This window comes from Diadema setosum, chromosome 5, assembly GCF_964275005.1.
Source record: "Diadema setosum chromosome 5, eeDiaSeto1, whole genome shotgun sequence".
In the NCBI taxonomy this organism is placed as follows: domain Eukaryota; kingdom Metazoa; phylum Echinodermata; class Echinoidea; order Diadematoida; family Diadematidae; genus Diadema; species Diadema setosum.
In genome coordinates this window covers 12,469,686-12,494,613 of record NC_092689.1, presented here as the reverse complement: position 1 = coordinate 12,494,613, position 24,928 = coordinate 12,469,686, and the positions used below count along the sequence as shown (strand labels likewise).

Here is a 24,928-nt window from a genome sequence, read left to right as displayed (position 1 = left end):
AACGACGGGTCTGACTAGGATGCACATGCAAGTATTGCAAAATTCACTTTGGGGTCGGTCCAGGGGGGGCCTACAAGACATAGTAAAAAAAAATGGTGGTGGGAAGGATCCTGAAGCTTTAGGAAGGACTACTTGAAAACTATATGCAGAAGATTTATCTTATTGCTGTTTTTATCATTATTATTGTTATTGTTATTGATAATATCATTATTATCATTATCATTGTCATTATCATTATTATGATCATAAAAATTCTGAATTAATGGAAGAAGTGGAATAATGTGTGAAACTAAAGCTTTAAATTTGTCTGCATAGCTCACCATTTGCTGATAGTAAAGACTTTATCAGGATGCATTATGTACTCTTATTTATTTGTGTGATATTAATCTCTTTTACTCTAAATAGCAAGGGATGAGAATGTCGAACAAAAATGAGTCATTATGATGTGACTCTGATGTACTTCCATAATTCCAGAAGTTTTCAGAGTTTTGCAGCCGTGACATACCAACTTTAAAATATGTTGCTCTATGAGAAGTTTTGCCTCTGTTCAGCCCTTCTGGGAATGGTTCTGTCCTAGCATGACTTTCTCTCCCTTCATTACTCTCGTTAGTTTGGATAGAATTTTATTTTCAGGATCCATGATTTATATGGCTCAGAGCAAAAGTACTGTTGATAATTTGAATTCAGAATATGTAGGTAGCTATAAGACTTGGCCATGTAAAGACTTCAGAAAAGACCCTTTACTAATAAGAGTATTTGACAGTATACTGTAGATGATAACATTTTTTTCTTCATATTCTAACTCCACCCCTGCTTTTACTTATTGGGATTTTTCTTTTTATTGTATTGTTGCTTTTTTATTTCAATTCCCTTGCCCAAAATGCTACAGGGGTAGAAATCTCTATTGCAGTTTCCATTATTTTTGATGGGTAGAGTTGTGATTTTGGACCTGTTGTGATCATTGTTGGATGCACAATGAATAATTGGAGATTGTAATAACATCCTGTTTTCTTCCATCCCCTAACTCTGCAAAATGTTGTAAACTTATAAAGACGTCCTCGGGCGAAAAGGTAAACATATATGAGTGGATTTTTTTTCTTTTTTTGTAAATGTGGGTGCTTTTTTTTTTCTTTTATCATATACCACTTGATTTCATGTGCATGTTGCCCCTTTATTAGTTTTTTCTTGTTTTTTTTTTTTACTTGACTCTGTATTATCTTTTTATTTCGTGTAATTCTGGCCACCAACTTCGTAATATTTAGTCATTTGTTCAATAGCTTGTTTTGTTTATTTTGTCGCCACATAGATATTCACCTATTGATATCTGGATAACATTTTGTGTAGTGTTCACATTAGATCTATAAAGTAGGAAGTGTTGTTTTAAGCAGATGATTATACAATCATGCCAGTTTCAAAATGGTCAACAGGCCTTTTTTTCTTTTATTTATCTGTTCTTTCTTTCATATATTTTTCACCGAATGTAAGCCACATCTGTAACAACAATTGAAGGGCAAGTGAAATATCTGATGTGCCATTGCAGCAAGAGATGTTTGCTATAGAAGACCTCATGAAAGTCGCATTTAACAATATATTGGAAATGTATTTGCAGTGTGAACTGTGTATGCAGTTTTATCTGTCATGGCTTCACAATTTCAGCTGAGATGATGCTTCTAAGCTCTTCTAATGCCTTCTCATATTTTTTTTTTTTTGATTAATCAACATCAGCTTACATATGTACCAAAAGTATTTACAAATAACCATGAGCCTGACTTAACATTACTAGCATTTACATCGTATTGTGCTGGCTATGCAGCTATGCCATTATTCCTTTGAGAATTTGTTTCAGTGCATTTTTTGCTAATATTTGTTACTTCTGCTGTTCCTTTTGTTGTTGTTATTGTTGTTAGCACACTTGTGTTGGACATACGCTTTTTAAGGATTAAGAAAAGAAAATGTAGAAGGTATTAAACAAGATTATGTTTGTACTGCTGGCACCACTGCTTATTTTGAATAGTGTATCAGGCTCACAATGAGATGAAACATGCTTATTTATATTTGCTCAATTACTGTTGACTGTATACCTGACCCAAAGGAGATTATCAGATGTTAATCACATAGAGAACCTGTTGTTCTTGTGGGTTGTCACATCTGGCATTCCTTTGCCCTGTGTCTGTTCGTAATTCTTGTGCCAGTTTGTTACTTGTCTACCCCGTACGAGTGTGTTGTCTATTGCAGCCAAGTCTGTTAATTTCTTGCCTTTCTCTGTGCAGTTGTCTGTTTTTTGTTTTTGTAATCCTTGGAGTCTTAAAACTGTACTCTTATTGACCCTGCGTCTTGTTTTGCAGATACGAAGTTCATTCCGCAACGCCTTCACACGCAAGAAGAAGATGAGTGGAACGACGACCGACGTCGAAGACCTGGAGAGCAACATCTCTCTCTCCAACGGGAGCTTGCCAACCAACGGGCAGCTTAAAACATCCGCCTCTACATCAGCGTAAGTCTGCCCCTTCTCCTCCTTGATATTTTCTCCTCCTCTTTTTGACTAAACCCCATCAGGGATACCCAGATATAGCATGTCAAACCATGCTCATTCAGTGAGGATCAAAAGATATCTAATTTTCTTATGTGACAGTTAGGGTGTTTAGGCATGATGTTGTTACCAGAGTAATTGGAGGGGATGAAGTAGATGAGACCATTACGGTTGCCATGACAACCTAGATCCATGCCAACGGCAGAGATGCCTTGAAGTACTTCTCCAGGGATGCTGGGACGTGTGATTAAAAGGAATATCCACAAACACCAGAGGATTTTCGGCGGGGAGGTTTTTGGCGATGCCGTACTATCAACCGAATTCAAAGAATTCAATCGAGATGTGTGATTGCGCCGATGATATCGGGCAAAGTGGTTGGATAAAATTCTCTGTCACAGTGGATTTTTAAGGATAAACGGCTGTGCTTGGCTCTGCCATATCCAGATCAAATATTCATGGGGAAGGCGAAGCGCTGGCGCAGCCACGGCCCCAGAGGGCTCTTGTGTGGTTTTGTGTTGGTTACAACATCAGAACTTTTCCAGTAGTATACAATAGTGAGACCAACACAAACCCACAGCAGACAAAAGTTTCTTCTCTATCATATTACCCCAGATACAAAACCAGAGACTTGTGGCTAGATGATCCAGATATCTAAAGAGTTTCTCCAAGTGATGTTGATGTTATGCCCTTTTTCAAACTTAGCATGTATACACCATTGCTTGGTGAAGGGGGAATTCTCCTCATTGAGTTCACCTCATTCCACAAATAATTGTATATTTATTTATTTCGCTATATGTATGTTTATATATGTTCATGTAGTCCTATTATTCATCTAGTCTACCTGTACAAATGTATTGATGGAGGTATTTATTATTCATTGATTCATACAAATCTAATCAGCTTCATCTGTTGTTGAAGTTATATGCTAGTCTGTTCTTTGTTGTTGTTTTTTGGGTTTTTTTTTTTTTTTTTTTGCTTTTTTATTGATTTATGCATTCATTCAAGTATTTGCTTGTCTGATTCATCATGAAACCAGGATCTATGATGCTCAGGAGAGCAAAGAGGTCATCACGGACCTCAAGAAACAGCTGAGAGACAAGGAGAGCAAGTTGACAGATGTCAAGTTGGAGGCCTTGAGCTCACAGCACCAGCTGGACCAGCTGAAGGAAACCATGAATAAGATGAAGGTGAGTCCACTGTGAGATGGAGAGGGAGAGGGAGCGGGGGCGAGTGGTGTTCATGGTGGCCATCCGGGTGGAGGGAGGTTGTCTTTTGAAGAGTGTGACGGTGATGAGGATGGCATAGTAATGATCATGAGGAGAATGATGATAATGATGGTGGTGATGGTGGTGATGGTGGTAATGGTAATGATGACGATGACAACGATGGTGACAACGACGATGTCGACGACGACGATTATGATGAAGATGCAAAAGTGGTATTGGTGATATTGATGATTGTGATGGTGGCAGTGGTGATAGTGACAATGGTGATGTTGGTGATGATGATAATGCTAAAGATGATGTTGGTGGTGGTGGCAGTGGTGCTATTGATACTAGTGATATGGATGATGTTGAGGATTGTGATGACAGCAGTGATATCCAAGATCATGATGATAAGGAGGAGGAGGTTAATATTACAGTCATGATTACAGCTGGGATATGAAGTAATCTACTGTACCTAATTCTATTGCGTAAATGAAACTTTCTGCAAGATGATAAACTTAGTGATAGCAGATGAAGAATACTTTTGATGAGGCATGGATTAACTTTTTTTTTCTTTCTCTCTCTTTTCTCTGCTCCTTTTACAGAATGAGATGTCAGTACTGAAGCTGGAGAATGAAAGATTACAACGACAAGTGCAATCAAGGAGATCTCTAGAAGGGAGCTCATCACAAGCATCGTTAAATTCACTGGGGTCTTCAAAGAGGCTGAGCAGAGATTCATTAGGTATGTTGGATTCTTACCATTGTTTTACCCTTTGTGTGTCCAAGTAGTCTGATGTAGTAACTAGTTGAACTATTTTCATTAACACTCAGTTTGATTTTTCTCCTTACAAACATGACAGTTATGTAAGTTGCGTGGCCCACTATCGAAGACAGGGCATGAAAACAATGTGACAAAGGCAACTGTGATACCGAAAGGAATTTGGCAGATTTCCCAATCACTATTCATGATAGCATTAACCCTTTGAGGATGAGTCCCGAGTATACTTGGGCAGGTGTCTATGGGAAATTTGTGTTGTAGCGAAATCAACCCGTCCCCAATGGGTTAACATGGTGGGGACACCATTGCTAGTTGCCAAAGAAAACAAGCCGGTGGATATGTTCCAGTTAGTGAGCAAAGCAAGGTCAGGGCTAACACTGTGGGTGGAAAAATTAGTGACGTACCAATCTGATTGTTCCTCTTGTAGCAGTGAAATAAAAGGTGCTAGGGTGTTACGGATATGTAGTTTACATTGCATTCTGAAAGGTGGGCAACATTGAAAGCTTTATGGTATTATTGTTGAGCACAATTGTGGTCAGTTGTGGACGTAAGAAAGAGAAAAGTCATACATATATCACACATACCACAAATGTCTTCAATGTTGTGAACATTCGTTTTGATACAATGAATCTTTTTAAGAATTTTTTCAGAGAAATGTGCCCACAGCGACAATAAAAATCATAAATTCAATAGAAGCTGAATGAAACCTTTTCAAGTTTGCATTTTGTTTTTTCTAGATTTCACAATCATTGTTCCTCATGAATTGATCCCAATCAAATGCGGTTGCTACAGAACATTCTTTGCATACACTTGCCCACTGATTCCGGTAGAATTGTGTGAAGTTTCTTACATGGTAAATTCCTGACATACCGGTGGTAACTTTCTGAAATATTTGTGGTCAGTAAATGTAGCTAACTGGATAAACTGTTACAAAATACAAAGTTGCAGGAAAGGAGCCATGCAGTTCTTTATTTAGAGAGTGTGAATAGACCATTGATATTGTGTATTACAATTCATGGATGTTTCTTTTCCTACTTCCGAGTAACAACGCATTTCATTCACCTGCTTCCTCCAATTAAATCCCTAAGACAGGAATTCACTTAGTTTTGTGGTAGGTAAGGCAAGCCTTTGGCAAGCTTTGTGGTTGTTAAGGACAACTTTTGTGCACAAGGCATTCGTGTGATTTGGACCCATTATCGAAACAGTCCATTTGACGACGATATAGAATATAAAACCTTTTGTGTGTAACTTGGCCGCTTTCTGCTTCCAATATTCATCTCAGATCGTCACAGATTAAGTGCGCATTCAGACCACGGCAGCCTAGACATCCTCCTAGATGACAACTCCGGCATGACAAGTAACAGCCAGAGAATCGTCGTCACGGTAGCGCTGGGAAGTAGTCAGGACCCCTTGACGCAACCAGCCGTAAGTTTCTTCTTCTCCGCATAACCCTCTCTTTTGACCTTTAAAGGGTAATTCAAAAGTCATACTATGTTGTAGACTTTGGTACTTAAACAATAATTGATAGAGAGCAAATAATATGTTATTGAACCAAAATGTCTGTGTTGTCAGCAAATGCAAAATTACTTACCTATAGTAGTCTTTTGTGTGCACATGGTAAGAACAATATCTTTTTTATTCTTCCCTTCTGTAAACGATTTGAGAAAATCACATGCTTGCATTTAGTAATTGAGAATTTAGATTCCTTAAATTTTTGAGTGTGGGATTTTTAAGATAGTCACATGAGCATTGCAATATAAACCCAGACAAACAAACAAGAACAGGTGGACAGGTCATAAAAGTGATAAGAGTGAACAATAAAGGGTTGTGAAGCGTTTGAGGAGATTCCTCATCTCTTTTCTTGTCCCATCCCTCAGACTGTCTCTACACCCCTCCAAGAAGTGCTGATTGGAACCATTGGGATCAGCAGTAAGACAAACTGGGACACCTTGGATAGTGTCGTCAGGAGAATATTCAAGGTATGAGAAAGTGATCACAGCAGTTTCGCCCCTAGAGTTGCCAACAGTGCAGTGTGTGTGTGTATGTGTGTGTGTGTGTGTGTGACATAATCATGATTGGCCTAAGCACAGTTTTGTACAGCATTGGTTTGTTTGTTTCTTAATTGTTTATATTTATGCCCTTTTTTTTCAAGTAGTATATTCGTGTATTTGGACCCATTTTTTTTTTCCATTCAGATTTTATCAGATCTATAAATTATCTATTTCAATTACCTTTAATTGTCTTTCTTTTCTTAGTACCATAGGGATTATTGTGTGAAGTTCATGTGATGAAAATGTTATATTTGGACCACTTATGATCTTTGTGTTTACAGTCATGTTTGCAAGTATTTGTAAAGCCAGAAAAGTATATGGGCCCTGAAAATTCATATCCTCCTGAGTAGAAATCAAAAGAGAAGTGCATAGATAGCCACTCAGACATCTGTGCACTGGACTTTGTGCCCACACCTCAACAACCAACCTAATCTCTAGCCCCCACTGTTAACAAATCTATACAAACATGCCGCCATAAATTGTGATGTTAATGACAACATCTGGTCATAGTTTTGCTCTTCTCTCGGCCTCTTGTCTGCAGGAATATGTCCTGAGGATAGACCCTGTGACAAATCTTGGCCTTAGTGCCGAGAGCATCAGTTGCTACGTAGTAGGCGAGATCATGAGGACCAAGGAGTCGGAGGCGCCCGAGTTGCTGCCGTGCGGCTACCTCGTAGGCGAGAACACGTCAATCAGGCTCTTTATCAAAGGTGAGAGACTGGTACTGCCTCACAGTGGTGGCTTGATTTCAAATGCCCGGAATTGACAAGGTTTGGCAGAGATGTGTGAGATACAGTGATAAATTTGACAGATTTGTTTTTCTATCATAACTCCCTCGCTATTCCCATTGATGCAGTCATAGAGCAAGCATTATAGGGCAATAAGAGTAAACAGTTTCTGGATTGTTTTGAACAGCACTGAGCAGGTTCACATTGAGGACAAACATGTTTTGTTTAAAATGATTATGATAAAGATGATGACAACGACTAAATTGGCATTTTGATTGTTAGTGCTATTACAAAATTAACAGTTTCAACTCGTGTGAGTGTACAGAATTGGGAAAAAACATCCCTTTGCACCAACCAACAAAGACATTGTTAACTATATCTTGAGTTTTTATATCTTTTTTTTTTTAATCACCAGACCACTTACAAAACAGCTGTGACACGCTGGTCTTCGAGACGCTCATCCCGAAGCCGATCATGCAGCGCTACGTCTCCCTGCTCATGGAGCACCGACGCATCATCATGTGCGGGCCCAGTGGGACGGGCAAGACATACCTGGCCCAGAAGCTGGCAGAGTACATCGTCCGCAGGTGAGTGCTCCCCCCCCCCCCCCTTCCCCCACCCGCATGGGGAGTCGAGCCTGGTCTTCTCTCTTCAGAGCTTGCCTGCTGAAAGTTATCTGAAATGTGAGCTGGTAAATTATACAGGCACATGTTTATCTAGCTGCTGACCTGAAATACCATTTAGCCAGCCTTGCCTGTAATGAGGGGAACAAGATTCATACAGGCTCATCAGCCTCCGATATCATCATGAAAACTGAAAATAAAATATTACCATGATGTAAATGAGAAACTCCTGTAAACTTTGTTGAATCAAAAGTGTCCCAGTCCTAGAGGTTGATAAGAAAAAAAAAAGAGCTTGTGAAAAGCTTTAGATACTAATGTAGTTTTGCAGAGATTGACTAGTGAATTTGGTTGGGTTTAGTTGGCTCAACTTTTTGCATTTTTTTCTTCCACATCAGGTTAGGGAAGGAGGTGACGCCAGAGTCGATAACAACGTTCAATGTGGACCACAAGTCTGGCAAGGAACTCAAGCAGTATCTTTCATCACTAGCTGAACAGTGTGAATCAGGGTGAGTACCCAACCTCTCCCTTTGGCATCCAGAGCTATTATTTTTGTATGTCATCATTGATCTCTGAAGTGGAAACAATGATTTCAGTACTATCACATTGGCTGTGAAGCTTCATCATATCTTACCATTGATTTCAATTGTGTTGACTTAAATTCTTACCCTGAAAAAAAAAAACACTTGAATTTATACATGTCAATGATATTCATCAAGTTTCAACACATCTTTGAAGTATTATATGTTATTGTTTTAAATCAAAGTTTGTACACCGTGATACCATAAATGGCAACATACTACTGAACATGGAAGGAATCTCCTTACACAGTAAGCTTGTCATCTGCATGTTGCATGTAATTTTCCACGAGCCTTGTTGCCATTGTGAGGATCAAAAGTTGATGTGTGTATTTATATTCCCACCCTGCCTCCTTCCTCCTCTTTGCAGTGGAAGCGACATGCCTCAGGTGGTAATTCTCGACAACCTGCATCACGCCGGCTCCCTAGGCGACATCTTCAGCGGCTTCATCAAGTACCAGAAGTGCCCCTACATCATCGGCACAATGAACCAAGCCACCTGCTCCTCAACAAACCTCCAGCTACACCATAACTTCAGGTATGGAGGCGAGACGCTGTACACATCCTCTTTATCTTTTCGCTTACCCCTCTCTATCTCCCCACCATCGCCAACGCTCCCTAGCTCCATGGTCTTTCTCTTGCATCATTTACAACCCCCCCCCCCCCCACAGCATAGCCAGGATCATCACAAATTGAGATTGGATTGATGTGCTGAATTTGTATGCATTTGTGGGCCTCGACAGCAATAATATTGTGCCCTTTTTTTTTGTTGAATCTAAGCAGAGTCAGAGACATTACAGCGATGGAAGCAAGGATGAGAAAATTAAAGGGAGAGAAAGAAAATGCTCACTTCCGATACTACGTGACTGGAGAGAGATTGTTTGACAAGAACGTGGAATAGGATGTATTATGCAATAAGTGACATACCTTGTGGTGTGCTGCTGATATATGTACAGAATGTATGGGGACATAAAGGAGATCAAGAGAGAGAATAAGAAATACATAGAGTTTCTGGAGGGAGATAGAAGAAGAGATGTGAATGAGGGAGAGAGAGAAAACAAAAAGTCAGCGATTGGTAACAGATAACAGAGTCATGGATATAACAAATATGAAAAGGTTTTGATTAGGGACCTTAGCAGATATTCATAACTAAAAGAAGAATAACATTTCTATAGGTGAGTGGTAGGAAATTTAAGGGGAAATGGCAATATTGAAGTACTGATGAAACTTGTGAAAGCTGTATCCCATACAGTGAATCACATTAGAGAATTCAATGTTCGGTCTATTATTTGTATCCCTCTCCCTGCCCTGCCCAATGGACCTAATTTACCATTCCCCCACCACCTGAATTCCAGATGGGTGCTGTGTGCCAACCACATGGAGCCTGTGAAGGGGTTCCTGGGCCGCTACCTGCGCAGGAAGCTGGTGGAGTACGAGATCGGGCACAACGCTCGCAACAACGACCTGATCAAGATCGTGGACTGGATGCCCAAGGTGTGGCTCCACCTCAACAAGTTCCTGGAGACGCACAGCTCCTCGGACGTGACCATCGGGCCCCGCCTCTTCCTCTCGTGCCCCGTGGATCTGGCCGGCTCCCAGGTCTGGTTCACTGACCTCTGGAACTACTCCATCGTTCCCTACTTACTGGAGGCCGTCCGGGAGGGGCTACAGGTGAGTTCAGCAAAACTTTGAGTCATATTCCATGTTAAAGTCTAATGTTAGCATTAATACCAATTAGTACATGAACTTTGCCACTTTAGACCTCCTTCCATACCAAGATATTTTTGGTGTCATTTTATATTTACCATCAGATTTAGTTTTGTATCTTGCCCAATTCTGATTTTGCCATTTTACTCTGTAATTGCAGCTGTATGGTCGCAAGGCTTCGTGGGAAGACCCAGCCGAGTGGGTGATTGATAGCTACCCCTGGTCACCAAGCTCCTCCCAAGACTGGCCCTCACTGCTTCGACTCAGACCTGAGGATGTTGGCTTTGACGGCTACAGCATGCACTCAGGGGTCAAGGGGTCAACGCAGGGTCAGCAGGGACAGGGAGAGGTCGAGGGAGATCCACTGGTAGGTATTTTCAGGGTTTTTGCTTGACCTTACAAAGAAAAACAAAAATTATGCCATTTTAGGACTGGCTGCCTGCAGAAACTCTTGGATAGAATATGTTTGAAACTCCTTCACATTATTGCCATGTTTTGACCCAGTCACACTGAAGCAATGAATGCACAGAGCATGTGTGTTGTGGACTGCATTTCATTGATGGAATGATCCCCATGGTGATGATGACGAAAATTATTAACCTCTCCGAGGGGGCAGTCACATGTAAAGAGCTGACGTCGTACATTAGATGTGACGTAAAGAAATTATCGCAGCAAAGGTGGCGCAATTACGTCAACTGCGCAAGAATATGGGTTATTTAAAGTCGGTATGATTTTGAATAACAATGTGTTTTCCGAGGTTGATGCAAGTTCAACAACTCTCACCTAACAAAATGTGTGCTATGAGCAAAAATCATTCTCAGTTATCATTGTGCTTTTGTAACAAACATTTATCTCATTTTACTTTCTGCCACCAGTGCCAAATTCAGCACATTTAGGAATATGAACAATTTTGTAAACCAGGCATCAAGTAATTTCTGGCCTTTTTTCCAGTTTTTTGTTTTTGTTACCATGTATCAGCAACACATATAATAGATAAATGTTTCTATAGTAATCAATTTGACTTAGTTTTTACATCTGCTCACAAAATTTATCACAAAAGCACTAAGTGATTATATTAATGATTACAAAAAGAAGTTGTTGCCAGAGATATCAGGTGAGATACGATGAGTAATTAGACCAGCCATAAAACAGTGACAAGACATTTTAGGATGGATTAGGGAAAGTTATACCATGCCATCTATGACTGAGTCACACCATTTCTTCTCCCATCCAAACTCCCCTCCGTCTCTCTTCACGCTGCCCTCCCCCATTCGCCATTGACAGTTGAGCATGCTCATGCATCTGCAGGAGGCCTCGGGCTACTCGAGCCCACGTAGTTGTGACAGCCCTACCATGTAGCTCGCGGGGTAGGTCCCGACACTCGGAGGGACTTGTTTGGTGTTAAATAGATATATAGCTGTGGTTGTCAATGGTGAACTTGTTTGAATTTGAATGGTGCTGTCTTGACTTTTATTTTGGTCAGTTTTCTTGATCACCAGTCACTTCTATGTTATGTTTTATTTATTTATTTGTTTCTTTTTGCTTGAAATGCACAAATTGATTACTTTTTCTTTTAGTTAGTCTAGCTGTGAGGTACAATGAGATATATTCACAATAGATTTGCTGTCATGCATGCAAACAAAATGCTGGACGTTTTCAGGAGTGAAAACTGCAACTATTAGAGAAATCATATTTGCTGTGTTTCAGGAGTGAAAGACATAGATGAAAGTCATATACTGTGTGCTAGGTATCCATCATTTCTGTATCTGTCAACCTTTTACAAATTTGTTTTGATGAGCAGCACTTCCGTGCATGTCTGTCCTTTTTGAATTTTTTTCCCCTTTTAATTTTATAGTGTTGTTTTGATGTGAATCTGTGAAACAATAGTCTGAAGGAATACATGGACTATCTTTGTAGTTGGTAGTTTGATGTTATCACATTGGAAGTGTGCATGCATCGCTTCCCTTGACCTGTCACACTTCTACCACATGACGTTGGCAGAAGAGCACCTCAAGTAGTCACTGGTGTTGAAGTAGACCAAGAAATACTGTTGATTCTATTCACATCCCACCCCCATCATTATTTTTTTGTTGTTTAATGTCATACATGTGTCTGTATGTCTGTAAGCTCTTTGGATGAGATTACCAAATATGACAAATGGAATGTAGAAAAAGCAATAATGTTCACATTGACTCTGTGAATACCATCAAAATGATGGCCAATTTCATATAGCATTTCACATGTCTAGAGAACTACCAAATGATAACTTGATGGCGATTTCATTGTTGCATCAACATACATGGCATTTGTGATTTCTTCAAATGAATCTAATATGACTTGGAATCTCAGAGGCAGCACATTGCAATATCCAGCCACAGTGGACATTTCCTTCATATTGTGACTTTTTCAAACACGTTTCATTCAGATTTCTTGTCTTGTTGTTGGTATTGTTTGCATCATTCTATAGCGGACTTTTCTTGTGATTTGTGCCATCAGTTGTTTTGTTTTTGTGCCTCTGTTCATCTCTTTCAAAACAAATGTTCAAACTCTTCAAATGCATTGTCACTGGACAACTGTTTTTCAGTGATGGGTAGATCACTTAACCATGACATGACTGATGCATGCTTTCAGATTAAAATCATTTTCTTTTTTATTTGTTCAGAAATTGAACAATGATGAAATGAGAACAGTTTGGTTTTCAAAAAGAAATTGTATATTCGGAAACATAAGCAAGTGTTTCCATTACATGAACGTAACCATTACTGTTCTAATGAAAACAAGCGTAGATGCAAAAATGCATGCTTACTTTTCTTCTTCATTGAAGACTGCCCAAGGAATGCAGCTTGTACATTGCATTTGTTGTTCGTGAAAAGAGCATCAAAGTGGGAGATTTCTCTAATTAATTGCCAATATATTTTTTTTCTGCTACCTCTCCCAACAGTTCAACATGCTGATGAGGTTACAGGAGGCAGCAAACTACTCCAACTCTCACTCCTGTGACAGCGATACAAACAGCATGGACTCCGTCGGGATGAGCAGCGAAGATATCTCCGTAGAGATCACAGTGTGAACAGTTCCGCCATCATCCGGGGCGCGCCCTACTTTTGCCAAATCAGCGCTCTGGTCATCAGTGCAGATCCACGTGCAGAGTCGCTGAGCGAACTTTCCACCGGACAGCCGTGAATCCACCTGGCTGGCTGAGATGTGGTACCGTGTGGGGTCATTGCCGCAGTGGGAGCTTATTCAGTACTCAAGGGTCTTGGATTTCATCCTTGTTCTGTAGCCGTTTCTAGGAGGAGGAGAGCAAATGTGTGATTTTTTTTCCCCAAGACCGAAAATTGCCTTTCATTGGATGACTGATGTCTTCTCAGAAAAAAAAAAAATGAAATACTGCAGCATCATTCATTTAAGTATGAGTGAGAGAGATGAGATGAAAACACCATCTCTCGTTACTCTAAGAGTATGTCAAATGTCGAACCAAGGGACTTTCCATGTCCACATCAAGAAAGGCCCATTTCCATGAATTGCTAGACATGATCCTTGCTAACAAGGGAAGACGTCGTACTTTAAAAGCCTTGTGTTGTAACATCAGCTACGGGATTTTCAGCAGTGATTTTGGAAAATTTTGTTGTTTTTTCTGTGAAGCAAACACAAACGATGTCTTCAATTTGTGCAGGGTTCACAAGAAATTGTCTGATCATAATTTGTGTTGACTCTTAAAGTGCTTTTACACCAGTGGTGTGGTGATTATACAGCAATATTTTGGGAGCGACGAATCAAACAATTCTCCCACAAAGTGGAGTCAATGTGTGACGAGGCGTTCCGACCAGCCGACATCGTATTCTTCCGTCGGTCGTAGGAGTGTGTGCCAATCAAAGCGTGAACATTTCTGTACAACATATACCGCTACTCGCTACACCGTCACTCTCTGAAAGTAATGGCATTCCTCCGCAAATCCAACGACTTCGCAGGATGGGCAATGGGACGCTGAATGCTCGGTTATTGCTCCGGGTTACGCGCTATGGACCAATTGGCTGGCAGTATCCAAGCAATTAACCAATCAGGAAAGTGAGCATTCAAAATTTGCTGTGCAAGAGAAGAGAAGAACTCCTTGTTACCGATGCATGTTGGACCATTGGGAGAGGGGGCCTAAATAGCGCCATCTTCTGTTGAGGGAAGAGAAAGAGAGTGAAAAGTCCCTACATTGTGTTCAGATGTAGAAAGACTCAAATCCAATAAAGTGCATTATGCATGTATACATGCACTCAAGATATTATATATACACATGCACAAACATACATTACTTCTCCATGCAACTTGCTTTGAGCACACGCTTTGGCCAAGCACCGAATTTATGAATTCGCAGATTTTCGAAAGCATCATGTGTAATATATGATTTTCATTTTTCAATGTTTGAATGTGCAAAGAAATTGTGAAAAAGAATAAAGATAAGCTATTGCAAATAGTTGTGAAAAAGAAGAGATATATTGCAAGCATTTGTGTAAAAACGACTGTCTGAAATGTTGAACTTATTTATTTATCCGCATGCACAGTGTTAGCGCAGGATTGAGCACCTTGTGTGAAATGTTGTTTTGAGTGATTTCGTTCTTCTGTTGATTCAAAGTCAAAACTACTGTACTCTGCCATAGTCATGCACATAAACTCTACACCAAGTAATGCAGAAAAGATGAATGACTGCCCCATAACAGAGGAAGCACAGGGAAATGTCTTTATACTGCCTGTTTTAGCTGCTCCAAATTTTTATTCACTGCTCTTTGTATTACATTTGCTTGAGGCTCATTAGTTCTCAGTTTGTGTAAATTTTTTTTCATGAACCATCACACTGCTATTAGATAAACATTTTTTTTTTTATGATTTTACAACCATTTTCACAGCCAAGTTTTGATCAGTGGAAATGTTACAATGAAACTGAACATTCCAAAAGAAAAAGACAAAAAAAGGTAGAGCTTGAAATTACGGGGAAGAATGACACCAATGTACTAATATTATGATTTTTGGTTATTGTGAATATTACAATGGCATTATTGAAGATTTGAACAAAATGACCTTTACACTATCCATTCAGTACCTAGAAAACGAAATTCTTCAACAAATGCCAACAGCGTTGACAAAGACTTATTTTAATTGGCCATAGAGTGATTAGATAGCAGAGGGGTTCACCCCCCCCCCCCATGTTCATTATGATACTTGTTATTCTTGACATATATATGCATGTAACATTTCAGGGAGAGTTACCCCCCCCCCCCCTTCCTACTTGAATCTTACATCTCCCATGTTGCAACTATATTTTGTTTCGATTCTCACAGACTGTGACCAGTGTTGATACTCTATTGTTTGTGACCCACAACAGTGCAATGGTAGAATAATTGTAATTGGTAGAATATTAGTAATTGTAAATTCTCTCCAACGTTCTCATGTTTGGTTTAACAGAGTTTTAATTTTTCTTCTTCCGATGCTCGATGTAATCATATTTCCACATTTAACTAAGTTGCCCGCATAATGTACGTTTAAAATTTTGACTTCTTCTAGCCATTATGAAATGAAGACGCAACCTGAATATCTGCATAAATGGCAGTCTCCAATGGACATTCATTTGTGATGTGATTTTGTTTATATTTTTTGTGATTCGTTTTTGAATTGTAAAATCAATGGCAGATCAGGTTAAGATGATAGGTATGTTTAGTCCTCATTCAGCTGACGAAAGATTAGAATATGAAAGAATCATGTAGTCCATTATTCCAGTGAGTGACTATTCCACCATGGTAATGATATATGATGCGAACTCAAGTACTTTGAACAACAGTTCTATCAGATTAAAGCTTAGCTTAACCAGGTGCACTTATAATTGCAACCTTATTAGCTCAATAAATATGAGATACAAATATTTTACTTTTTGACAAGTACTATAGCACATACAGGTATGCTTCAATAAAGAGCGAATGTTAGCATGAGGTAGGATACATTTGTAGCTTGTATGACCTGACCAGTGTAAGAATCCAGTATTAAGATGATCTTAAAACGGAGGTCTTGTAATGTGCTTAGCCACCTGAAAACGTCAAAATCACAACCCCTGCACTGTGTCCTGTCTAGAACTGACAGACATACATGTATGCATATAAGTATGTACAACTGTAGGAATACTAGTGAACCAAGCAGAAGGATGCTATTGTGCATGAAAACTGTATCCTTGTGCCAAATTTTTCTCATTTATTGTTCTTTGCTTACCCCATGTCAGTATTTCCATACCCTTGCTTTGAGTGTACCGAAGGCAGAAACTATACAACCTCTGCAGAAAGGTTGTGGACAATTGATTGCGAACCAGTCTGCTCATTCTAAGCCACACCATATAGTGACGACCCATATGCATTGTACAAGAGAATATGGTGGATATAAATGTATGAGTGTTTGTCAGCTTTCCAGTTTTCGAAATATAATTTCTTTATTTCCATAGGTCAGACCTGACAATTTGTATGGGCTGTGTAGCTTTGACTGTTCAGAAATTGATCTGCCAATCTGCAGACATAGTTAACATTCATAAAAGGCCAATGGAAAAATAATGGTCAATTAATGTGAATAAATGTGTCGCAAAGGAGTAAACATATCTCTCGTTATTAAGACAGAGAGAAAAACAGCAAAAAAAAAAGTATTTCTAACATATGCAATTAAGCTCTCTATCCCTTTCTTGGTGTATGAAGAGAAGTTAATTGATCACTGTAATATAGGTATATGACTTATGTGCATTGAGAGCTAGTTAAATATAGTTGTACATGTATAAAGATAAACAGAAATCTAAACTTACAATGGAGAGGTTATATGTTTTATGACAGATTTGTATAATTGTATATCATCTGTGATTTTTTTAAGGAAGGTCAAATGAACGTCTAGTATTTATTATCACTTTTTTGCAGAAAAGTGTACAGTCTTGTGTTTCCTTTCTCTCTCTCTCACTTCTTCATTTGTTCCTTTTCCCAATCACCATAAATAAAGGAAACATGTTTTAAATTATGTTTCACTTCTAAAGAAAAGGCATTGGTGAACAGTTGTTTGTCTTCAAGTGTAACAGTAATAGAGAGTGTTTGGAAATGGAAATGTCGATGGGGGTAGTGGCAGAGTGGCAAGAAAGAGTTTGATGAAATTCATGCTGTTATTTATGATGATGGTGATGGAGAAGATGAAAGTGATACCAAGGGTGATTATGATAGAGAAAGTGATGATGATGATGGTCAGGGGATGATGGTGAAAGTAAAGAAAGTAAAGAAAGTAAAGATGATGACGATGGTCAGGGGATTGATAGTAATATTATGACAATATTGAGACTGTGTGACTCATAACTGCATTACCCTGATGCAATCGTAATAATCGTGACTATTCACAGGAAGATATTCATAGGAAGATATGCGGAACTTGTGGTTGTGGGTAATGGTGGTGAGGTGATGATGATAGTGGTCGTGATGCTGGTGATGGCGATAGTTGTTGCTACAGGAGCACATGGCAAATATTAACAGAGTGAACTATTGGAAGCATGTCTTGCATACTGGATGCTTGATTTTTAACTTAAATGGGTATCTAAACACATACTAACAACATCATTTCAGGTTTAAAAAAACTACACTGCACTACAAACCCTGGGATTAGGTGCTCTCAGCACAGATTGTCACCTGTGTAAAAGGAAAAATAAATAAGTAAAATGATGATGATGATGATGATGATGATGATGATGATGATGATGATGATGATGATGATGATGATGATGATGATGATGATAATAATAATAGTAATAGTATTATTACTATCATTGTAATATTCCTTCATTGGGACGAGTGTTAAATGTCACTGTGCGATTAACACTAGCAACGTTTAACAGCATCTACACACATGCAAGGCAATACAAAAGGTAATGGCTATCACACTCCTTCCCCTAGTAAATCTCTGTTTACCACTTTGTATTTAGAAGTTGACTTTTAAAACTGCCAGCAATTTTAACACTTGAAGATGACTCCTAATTCTATCAAGATGATAATCCAATACTGTAAAACCAGAAATGTTCACATGCATGACTAAAACTTTCACAAATTTTGTGACAAGCCAAGATTCGCCTACCTGAAGGAAAATGGACACAAAAGTTTTTTTTGTCTACACAATGCATTGAATGCCAGTGGCAATTTGTGAAAATTTCAAGCTGTGAAGAAAGGCCATTAGCCTCAAATTGCGAATGTTTCTGGTCTTACGGTATATGAATCCTGACAAGTGTTGAGTCTTCAAAATGACAGCCACAAAGAATGTTTGATAATAATTTCATAAATTGAGTCAAATTGAAATTCCTTTATTTCCAAAACATATAACATCTTTATACAATTTCTTGCAACTCTTCCATCATGATTAGCATTACAATATTGCTGGAGAGAGAGAGAAAAAAAAAACACCACGCATTACGACAGAGAAACAATCTGAAACCACCAACACCGGCTTGATTGAAACATATAATGCTACCATCTTATTTTACATTGAAGTTCGTATAAGTATCAGAAACACAAGATATTGTTAAAATTGATGGCTTTTGTACCACTACTGCAGCACAATGGTGCGATTTCGAACGCAGCACTAATCACTTCTTTTAAAATTCCTGTATAATCCATTCCTGTGTGCTCTCAGACCTGCACATTGTGAACTGCAAAATACGAATAGCCAAATACAACACTTTGCGAATGCTTTGAAGATTCCGGATTCCGGAATCTTAAATCATCAAAGATTCTTGCTAACAACTTTCCTCAAATCCTGTCCTATGCAGGTAATCCATGTGCTTTTCACAAAATATTTAAGATTATTACCTACATTGTGCTGAGCATGAAAACATCACCAACTTGTTGGCCTGTAGCATGAGAAAACTTCATAGTCTCCCTTTAAAGTTTCTTGCAAATACTGTGTGACTATAAAAACTTTACAAGAACTTGGCATTCCAATACACTACTGCACATGACTCACAGACAGTGTAGTGTAGCCTTACACTTTACAGATGAAACATGTTACTTGTATTGGCTATGTTACAGCACTTGGCAGCTTAGTACAAAGAAAATGGAAATGAATGATAAAAAACAAGCTACTATTGGAAAGAGCAGCCAACAATGCAGCACTACCTACCTAAAAACTAGTAGAATTTCAATAATTTTCTCTGAATAATGCTCCTCAAAAGTGAAAAAGCAGCCAATACAGATATTGCAGCTGCAGATGATTGACTAAATTCTGCCCTATGTTTCTGCTGTTGCTAGTACACCCTGCACTATCTTGGCTATTGTATATGCTTTTTTGTGTGTGTGACATTGCATACAAGCCCTGCAAGGTTAAATATGGCATGTAGTTCTGGAGTTATCACTATAATTTTACAGACAATGTTTGAAGGCCAAGTAAAATTTCAAGACACGATCCAAACCCTCAGCAAAAGCTATTGCCCAAAACTTTACAATAATGTCAAAAGAAACATCATACCACAAGTTTAGAAATCAAACCATTAAGACCAAAGAAGAATTAATCTAGTTCCACATAATGTACACATTTATAATTATGATACAATAAATTTACCAATTTTTGTTCTGTCACTGATCCCAATAACCCAGTGACACAATGGAATGTACTTAAAAAACATCATCGATCATGTGAGTTCAAATTTCTTTTTATACCATTTCTCCCCAAATCAAATTTGTCTGTCAGATTTTTCTATAAAGTACATGGATTATTACAGAGCACCAAAGTGTGATGTCGTAGCCATTCATCACCATGGAAACTGGTTCTAAACATCTCAATTGGTCCGAATATCTGTAAACACTATATTTGCTAATAACCATGCTTGCACCTAGGTCCAACCCAAGCTATAACAGAAGACTGTGACATCACCATTTTGGTACTCTACGAACACAATATTGGTCATCATCATCATTGCAAATTTCATGAGACAAATCCAACACTTACTGCATGCACTATATATTTAGCGAGTCTAAATTGTCGCGAAGCGGGACTTCCCAACATTTTCGTGAGTGGTTAAATTTGCGATCATGGAGTACAGCAGTGAAACATTATGCGTGCACGTCACATTCATGTTGAAGTTTGGGTTTTTAAGTTTGTGAATAGCACCCGACTTGCCAAATTCGCAAAAATAAAAACTTCGCAAAATATTCTGTGTGTACAGTACATACTAGCTAATTGTAGTGATAGAGCAAGAACATTTTCTCTCTTCATCTTTAAAAGCTTTCAGCTTTATGGTCTAATTATTTAAAGATCATTTGAGACTATTCACACTCAGTACTGAAGACTGATTGAACTCCCAGGTACTTGCAAACATTCAGAACTCCACTTTGTTCTTACGTGTTTCAGGCATCCAGCTATTGAGATGGTTGAACATGACATGTAATTCATTGATACGAATGTTGCTAATTTTCATCTAACTACCTACATGTAGGCTACAAATCGAAGGGAGCTTTTTTTCCCCTTCTAAAACAAAACAACAAATACGGCTGGTATTCTTTCAGGTGTTGGTCCATGAAATTAAAGAATAAAGCTGCTGTATGAGGTGTAAAACTGATGCTCAACTCATATCCTTTCCATATCAAAAGCAAGAAAACAAGATTTTTTTTTTTCTAAATTTTACACCTACATTTCGTGCTCAATATACAAAAGTTTAACATATACATATGTAAATTATTGCTCTTTAATCTTTTATCTTTTTTTCTTATACTCTTCTAAAATGCATCAACACTCTTCAACATACTCTATTGGTCCTATCTTTAGTTTTCTGCATCTACAGCTATTAGTAAAAAGAGAAAGAGAGAAGAACACACATTATTCACTACTTAACTTTACAAGACTAAAAAAAGAAGAAGAACAAAATATGATAATAATTATTCCATCCATGGCCTTTTTTAAGCGGCATATACAAATGTTAATGTTCACACAACACATGATATCTTCTTTGGATTCTTACATACGTTACTATTATTGTTTTTAACTGGAATGCTATTTCAGTTTCTTTGCATAAGCACTGACACTTCTTGAGTAAAAACAATGCAAGCACTTAGATTTTTCAGAAATACATTAATAGACTTTTTCCTCATCATTAGTGGCTCATTAGATCCTGTCAGTTTGTCTACTACATGCCTGTCACTTTGCTGTACATCTCTCCTGATCTATTCACAAGTTTGCCTTTCAACATCTTGCTACATTGTATTCGTCATTTTAGTCTCTGAATATCTGTGAGTTCATTTGCCTCCTTGTCCATATGCGTCTCTCTGAATCAATAGCAGGCTATCGCAGTGGTGACGCGGACTTAAGATTTGTGAATGTCATGTGCAAATTTCTGCAGTTGGCATGGTTATGAGCTTAACATTCTGCATCTCCTTGGACCTACAATGGTAGACCTGTGTACATTTGCAGCTGAAGGTGTGCTATTTTTTGCACCTGAAAATTTGCAACTCGCTGAGCTGCTGCGTCATCATGCATTTTGTGAAAACATTTGTATGACGGACAACGGACTAAAGAATGCTGCATTGTTGCTTCCTGCATCGTACAGCTCACTGCATCGCCTTGCGAAAGCTCCCCATCCACTCTGCGTCATGCATCTACAGTGTATAACATGTCTGTGTGTCCATTTGTCAAGGTCTGAGTTCGCCCGTCACTGTCATTCCTTTCAATTGGTCAGTCAGTCCGTTCGTTTGTCCATCTATCTGTATGAGTGTCCCTGTCTCTCTGTCTGTGCATTTGAGTGTGTCTGTGCTGCATGAATCTGAGTTGGTCAGTATCGGTCTATGGGTCTTAGTGTCTGTCCAGTCGTATCTTACTTTCCAGTGTTCATAATGAACCCATAAGTTATTTGCCAGTCTAGATCTGTTTGTCTCTCCTTGTTTTAGTCTCGTCCATGTGGGTCCAGGTCTAGCAATTTTGTCTTTCTTAGTCTGAATCAGGCTCAGACCCTTTGTCTGTCTGTCTGTCTGCCTGTCTGTCTGTAAATCAGTCTGTCAGTCTGTCTGTCAGTCAGTCAGTCTGTCTGTCTGTCTTTTCCTTTTAATAACACATTTCCCCCTGACTAGTTGCATTGGTTTAATCACAGTGTCTGGGTACAACTGCATGTCCATCTTTGTCCAGTGGCATGCACATTTGTACAGTGATGTTCCAGTGTGTATCTATCCATCTGTCTGTCTGTCTGTCTGTCCAGCTGCCTACGTTAAGACTATATCTCTCTACCCTGTCTTTGGTCCACTTTTTGAGTCTGCATCAGAAAGCATCCTTGTATAATGGATTGTGGTTACAAATGTACACCCAAACCAACCACCACGGATATTCTCTGATCGAGTCCACAGTTGTTAGATGCATCTGGGTGCACCACACAACTATGCGAAAATAGGTTGCCCTACAAGTTTGTGATCAGAGGGGTTTGGTGGAGTCTACTACTGTAAAAGTGGATATTTTCGCGCGACTAATTTTTTGTGCTCAGCAGGATAAGAAGAGTTTCACATGCTTTTAATTCCACTGAATCAAGATATCAACTACTGGAACATAAGGCAAGCAAAAATATTCGCGTGCTTTTATTTTTGCACTAGTTTCTGGTTGCGCGAGATGCGAGAAAATTTCAACACCGCGAAAATGTCCACTTTTACAGTACATGATCTGGTGAGTCAGGCCTGGTTGTAGGAGGTCCACAGTGTCTCGGTAGAGTATTATGATGCTTCTGCCTATGGTGCAGTAGTAGAACATTTAAAGGTCATCTTCTTGTTCCGCACAGAGAAGTCTGTGTTTAGTGATGGCTTTGTCAGTCTCGTTTCTTCCTGTCGATGTCCTTCCACTACTGTGTCGGTCAGTCCATCAAGAAAGTGAGAGTTTCTGGAAATGTCACAGTGTTTGATGACACAAGTCATAAGGATCCTGCTAGAATCAAGTTGATAATAATATTGTGCATTTTCTGAGGCTGATGCCTTCTGGGAATTCAGCAGCTAATAAGAAACATTTTGTAATCAACTGGATTAAATCAATATCATTTCTTTAGAGAAAAAAAAAAGGTAATAACAAGAAGAGCTGTTTTTGTTCTTTGACATTACCAGTGGGATAGCTGTGATCATATGCAATGCATTCACACAAAAAACCACCTACGAAAAAAAAAAAATATTTTTTTTTTTTTTAAATTCAAAGCTATTTTCAAGAAAATTTGCATAAATTTTTTGGTCAAAGAATCTCTAAAGATTACTATGGTAGTAACTAGCCAGCATCCATTAACAAAGCATGGTAAAGTTCAGCTCAAAATGCATTCTTTGTCATTTTGAAACTTCATTTTTCCCCTTTTACTGGAAAACCTATGATATAAGCCTTGCAAGACGCATCTTTATGTAGGTCTTCTCAATCCATTCTACTATTCCCGTACACTGCTCACAATTATAGAGAAAAAGCCAACTTATTTTGTAATGCTATGTGACAAGGAACACATTACCAATTCATGAAATAAGATGTGTATGTGTATGTCTGTGTGTTCAGATTTGGGTTTTTTTCTTGTTCTATGTTTTTGCTATCCATTATGAAAGTACTGGTATCTTCTTTTAATACTCACTAGCAAAACATGAAAATGTAATCGATGCTAATCATTGTCAGATCAAAATTCATTTTGAATACTGCAGTGTTTGTAGTGCAAGAAAGTTTTGTCTGATAAAGGCAAGAACAAATCAAAATCCACCTACACAACAATACAATGAAATATGTAATGATGCAGTGATTAGAAAAAGATATTCAGATGAATTCTCAAGATTTGGAAACTCATTGAAAATCAGAAAACTCTCTCATATTGCTGCTTTCATAAGCCTAGAAAATGATGTAGCAAAATAAATTGCATTTTTTTTTATATCAATGTGTAAAAGTGAAAGCAGTTAACAATTTCCACCATCATTGCAACACTGAAATGTATTGAGCAACATTTGCATACATTTTTCACTTTTGAAAGCATTCTGGAATACAAGTGTGCATCCATACATCCATCAGAGCAGCTTTCCAATGCTAAGATATCAATGGCAAGTATTCCGTTTCTATTTTCTAAGTTGATTTGAATTGATTTTTTTTTTAAATGAACGAGAAGAAAGCTATGATTGTTAATAAACACAAGTAAACCATAGCACTGACACTTTCAATCCCTTCCCCAAGGGTGAGACAATGAGGATAAAGTGCCTTTCCAAGGGGCACAACTGCTGCAGCCACGGAGATTTGAACCAGAAACCTGTTGATTGATGGTCCATGGTCTCAATGAGATCCACTTGATTACAATCAGCATTATTTGAAGAGGGAAAATTGATGTAAAGAAATCATTTCCCATCTCTTTTCCTTCTTCACTGTCCCACATAAAGCAAAACTGTGAGATGGACCTTGTGACATTTTATACAAGTTCATCTCTTTCAGCTTTTACAGAGTACAATCTCAGACAGTCTTTACAGACAGCCAGCTTGCAAGCTTTTGATGGCACCGGAAAAAAAGTCACCATCCATTTCAAAATTCTGTGACAGTGAATTAGTGCGGATTCAAGACTCTTTAGAACATTCATGAAGCGAGTGTGGATAAGTGTATTTTCTTATGCCTTGATGCATGTAGTCATTTCATCATTGCGCTGAGGATGCAAGTAAGAATCTTAGTTGCCTGGGAAATGTTCAGAATGATGTTTGATTACATCAAGCAATCAGTCCACGAGGAAG

The 24,928-nt window shown here is 38.6% G+C and overlaps 1 protein-coding gene across 4 annotated transcripts in view; it reads left to right on the top strand.

The window, feature by feature from the left end:
* LOC140228595 (neuron navigator 2-like) overlaps nt 1-15,486 on the top strand; it is a 53,494-nt gene extending 38,008 nt beyond the window's left edge. For 2 of the 4 annotated variants that reach the window (XM_072308825.1, XM_072308828.1), the window contains 13 exons: nt 1,053-1,070; nt 2,346-2,494; nt 3,567-3,717; nt 4,341-4,479; nt 5,798-5,940; nt 6,393-6,494; nt 7,108-7,276; nt 7,710-7,881; nt 8,313-8,423; nt 8,863-9,030; nt 9,848-10,163; nt 10,360-10,566; nt 13,141-15,486. In XM_072308825.1, the coding sequence (XP_072164926.1) occupies nt 1,053-1,070; nt 2,346-2,494; nt 3,567-3,717; nt 4,341-4,479; nt 5,798-5,940; nt 6,393-6,494; nt 7,108-7,276; nt 7,710-7,881; nt 8,313-8,423; nt 8,863-9,030; nt 9,848-10,163; nt 10,360-10,566; nt 13,141-13,269 (1,974 nt within the window). In that variant the 3' untranslated portion in view covers nt 13,270-15,486. Of the gene's footprint in view, nt 1-1,052; nt 1,071-2,345; nt 2,495-3,566; nt 3,718-4,340; nt 4,480-5,797; nt 5,941-6,392; nt 6,495-7,107; nt 7,277-7,709; nt 7,882-8,312; nt 8,424-8,862; nt 9,031-9,847; nt 10,164-10,359; nt 10,567-11,483; nt 11,567-13,140 lie in introns of all 4 variants that reach the window. The other 2 variants (XM_072308827.1, XM_072308826.1) reach the window with 2 other exon arrangements.
* Nucleotides 15,487-24,928: the final 9,442 nt, after the last annotated feature.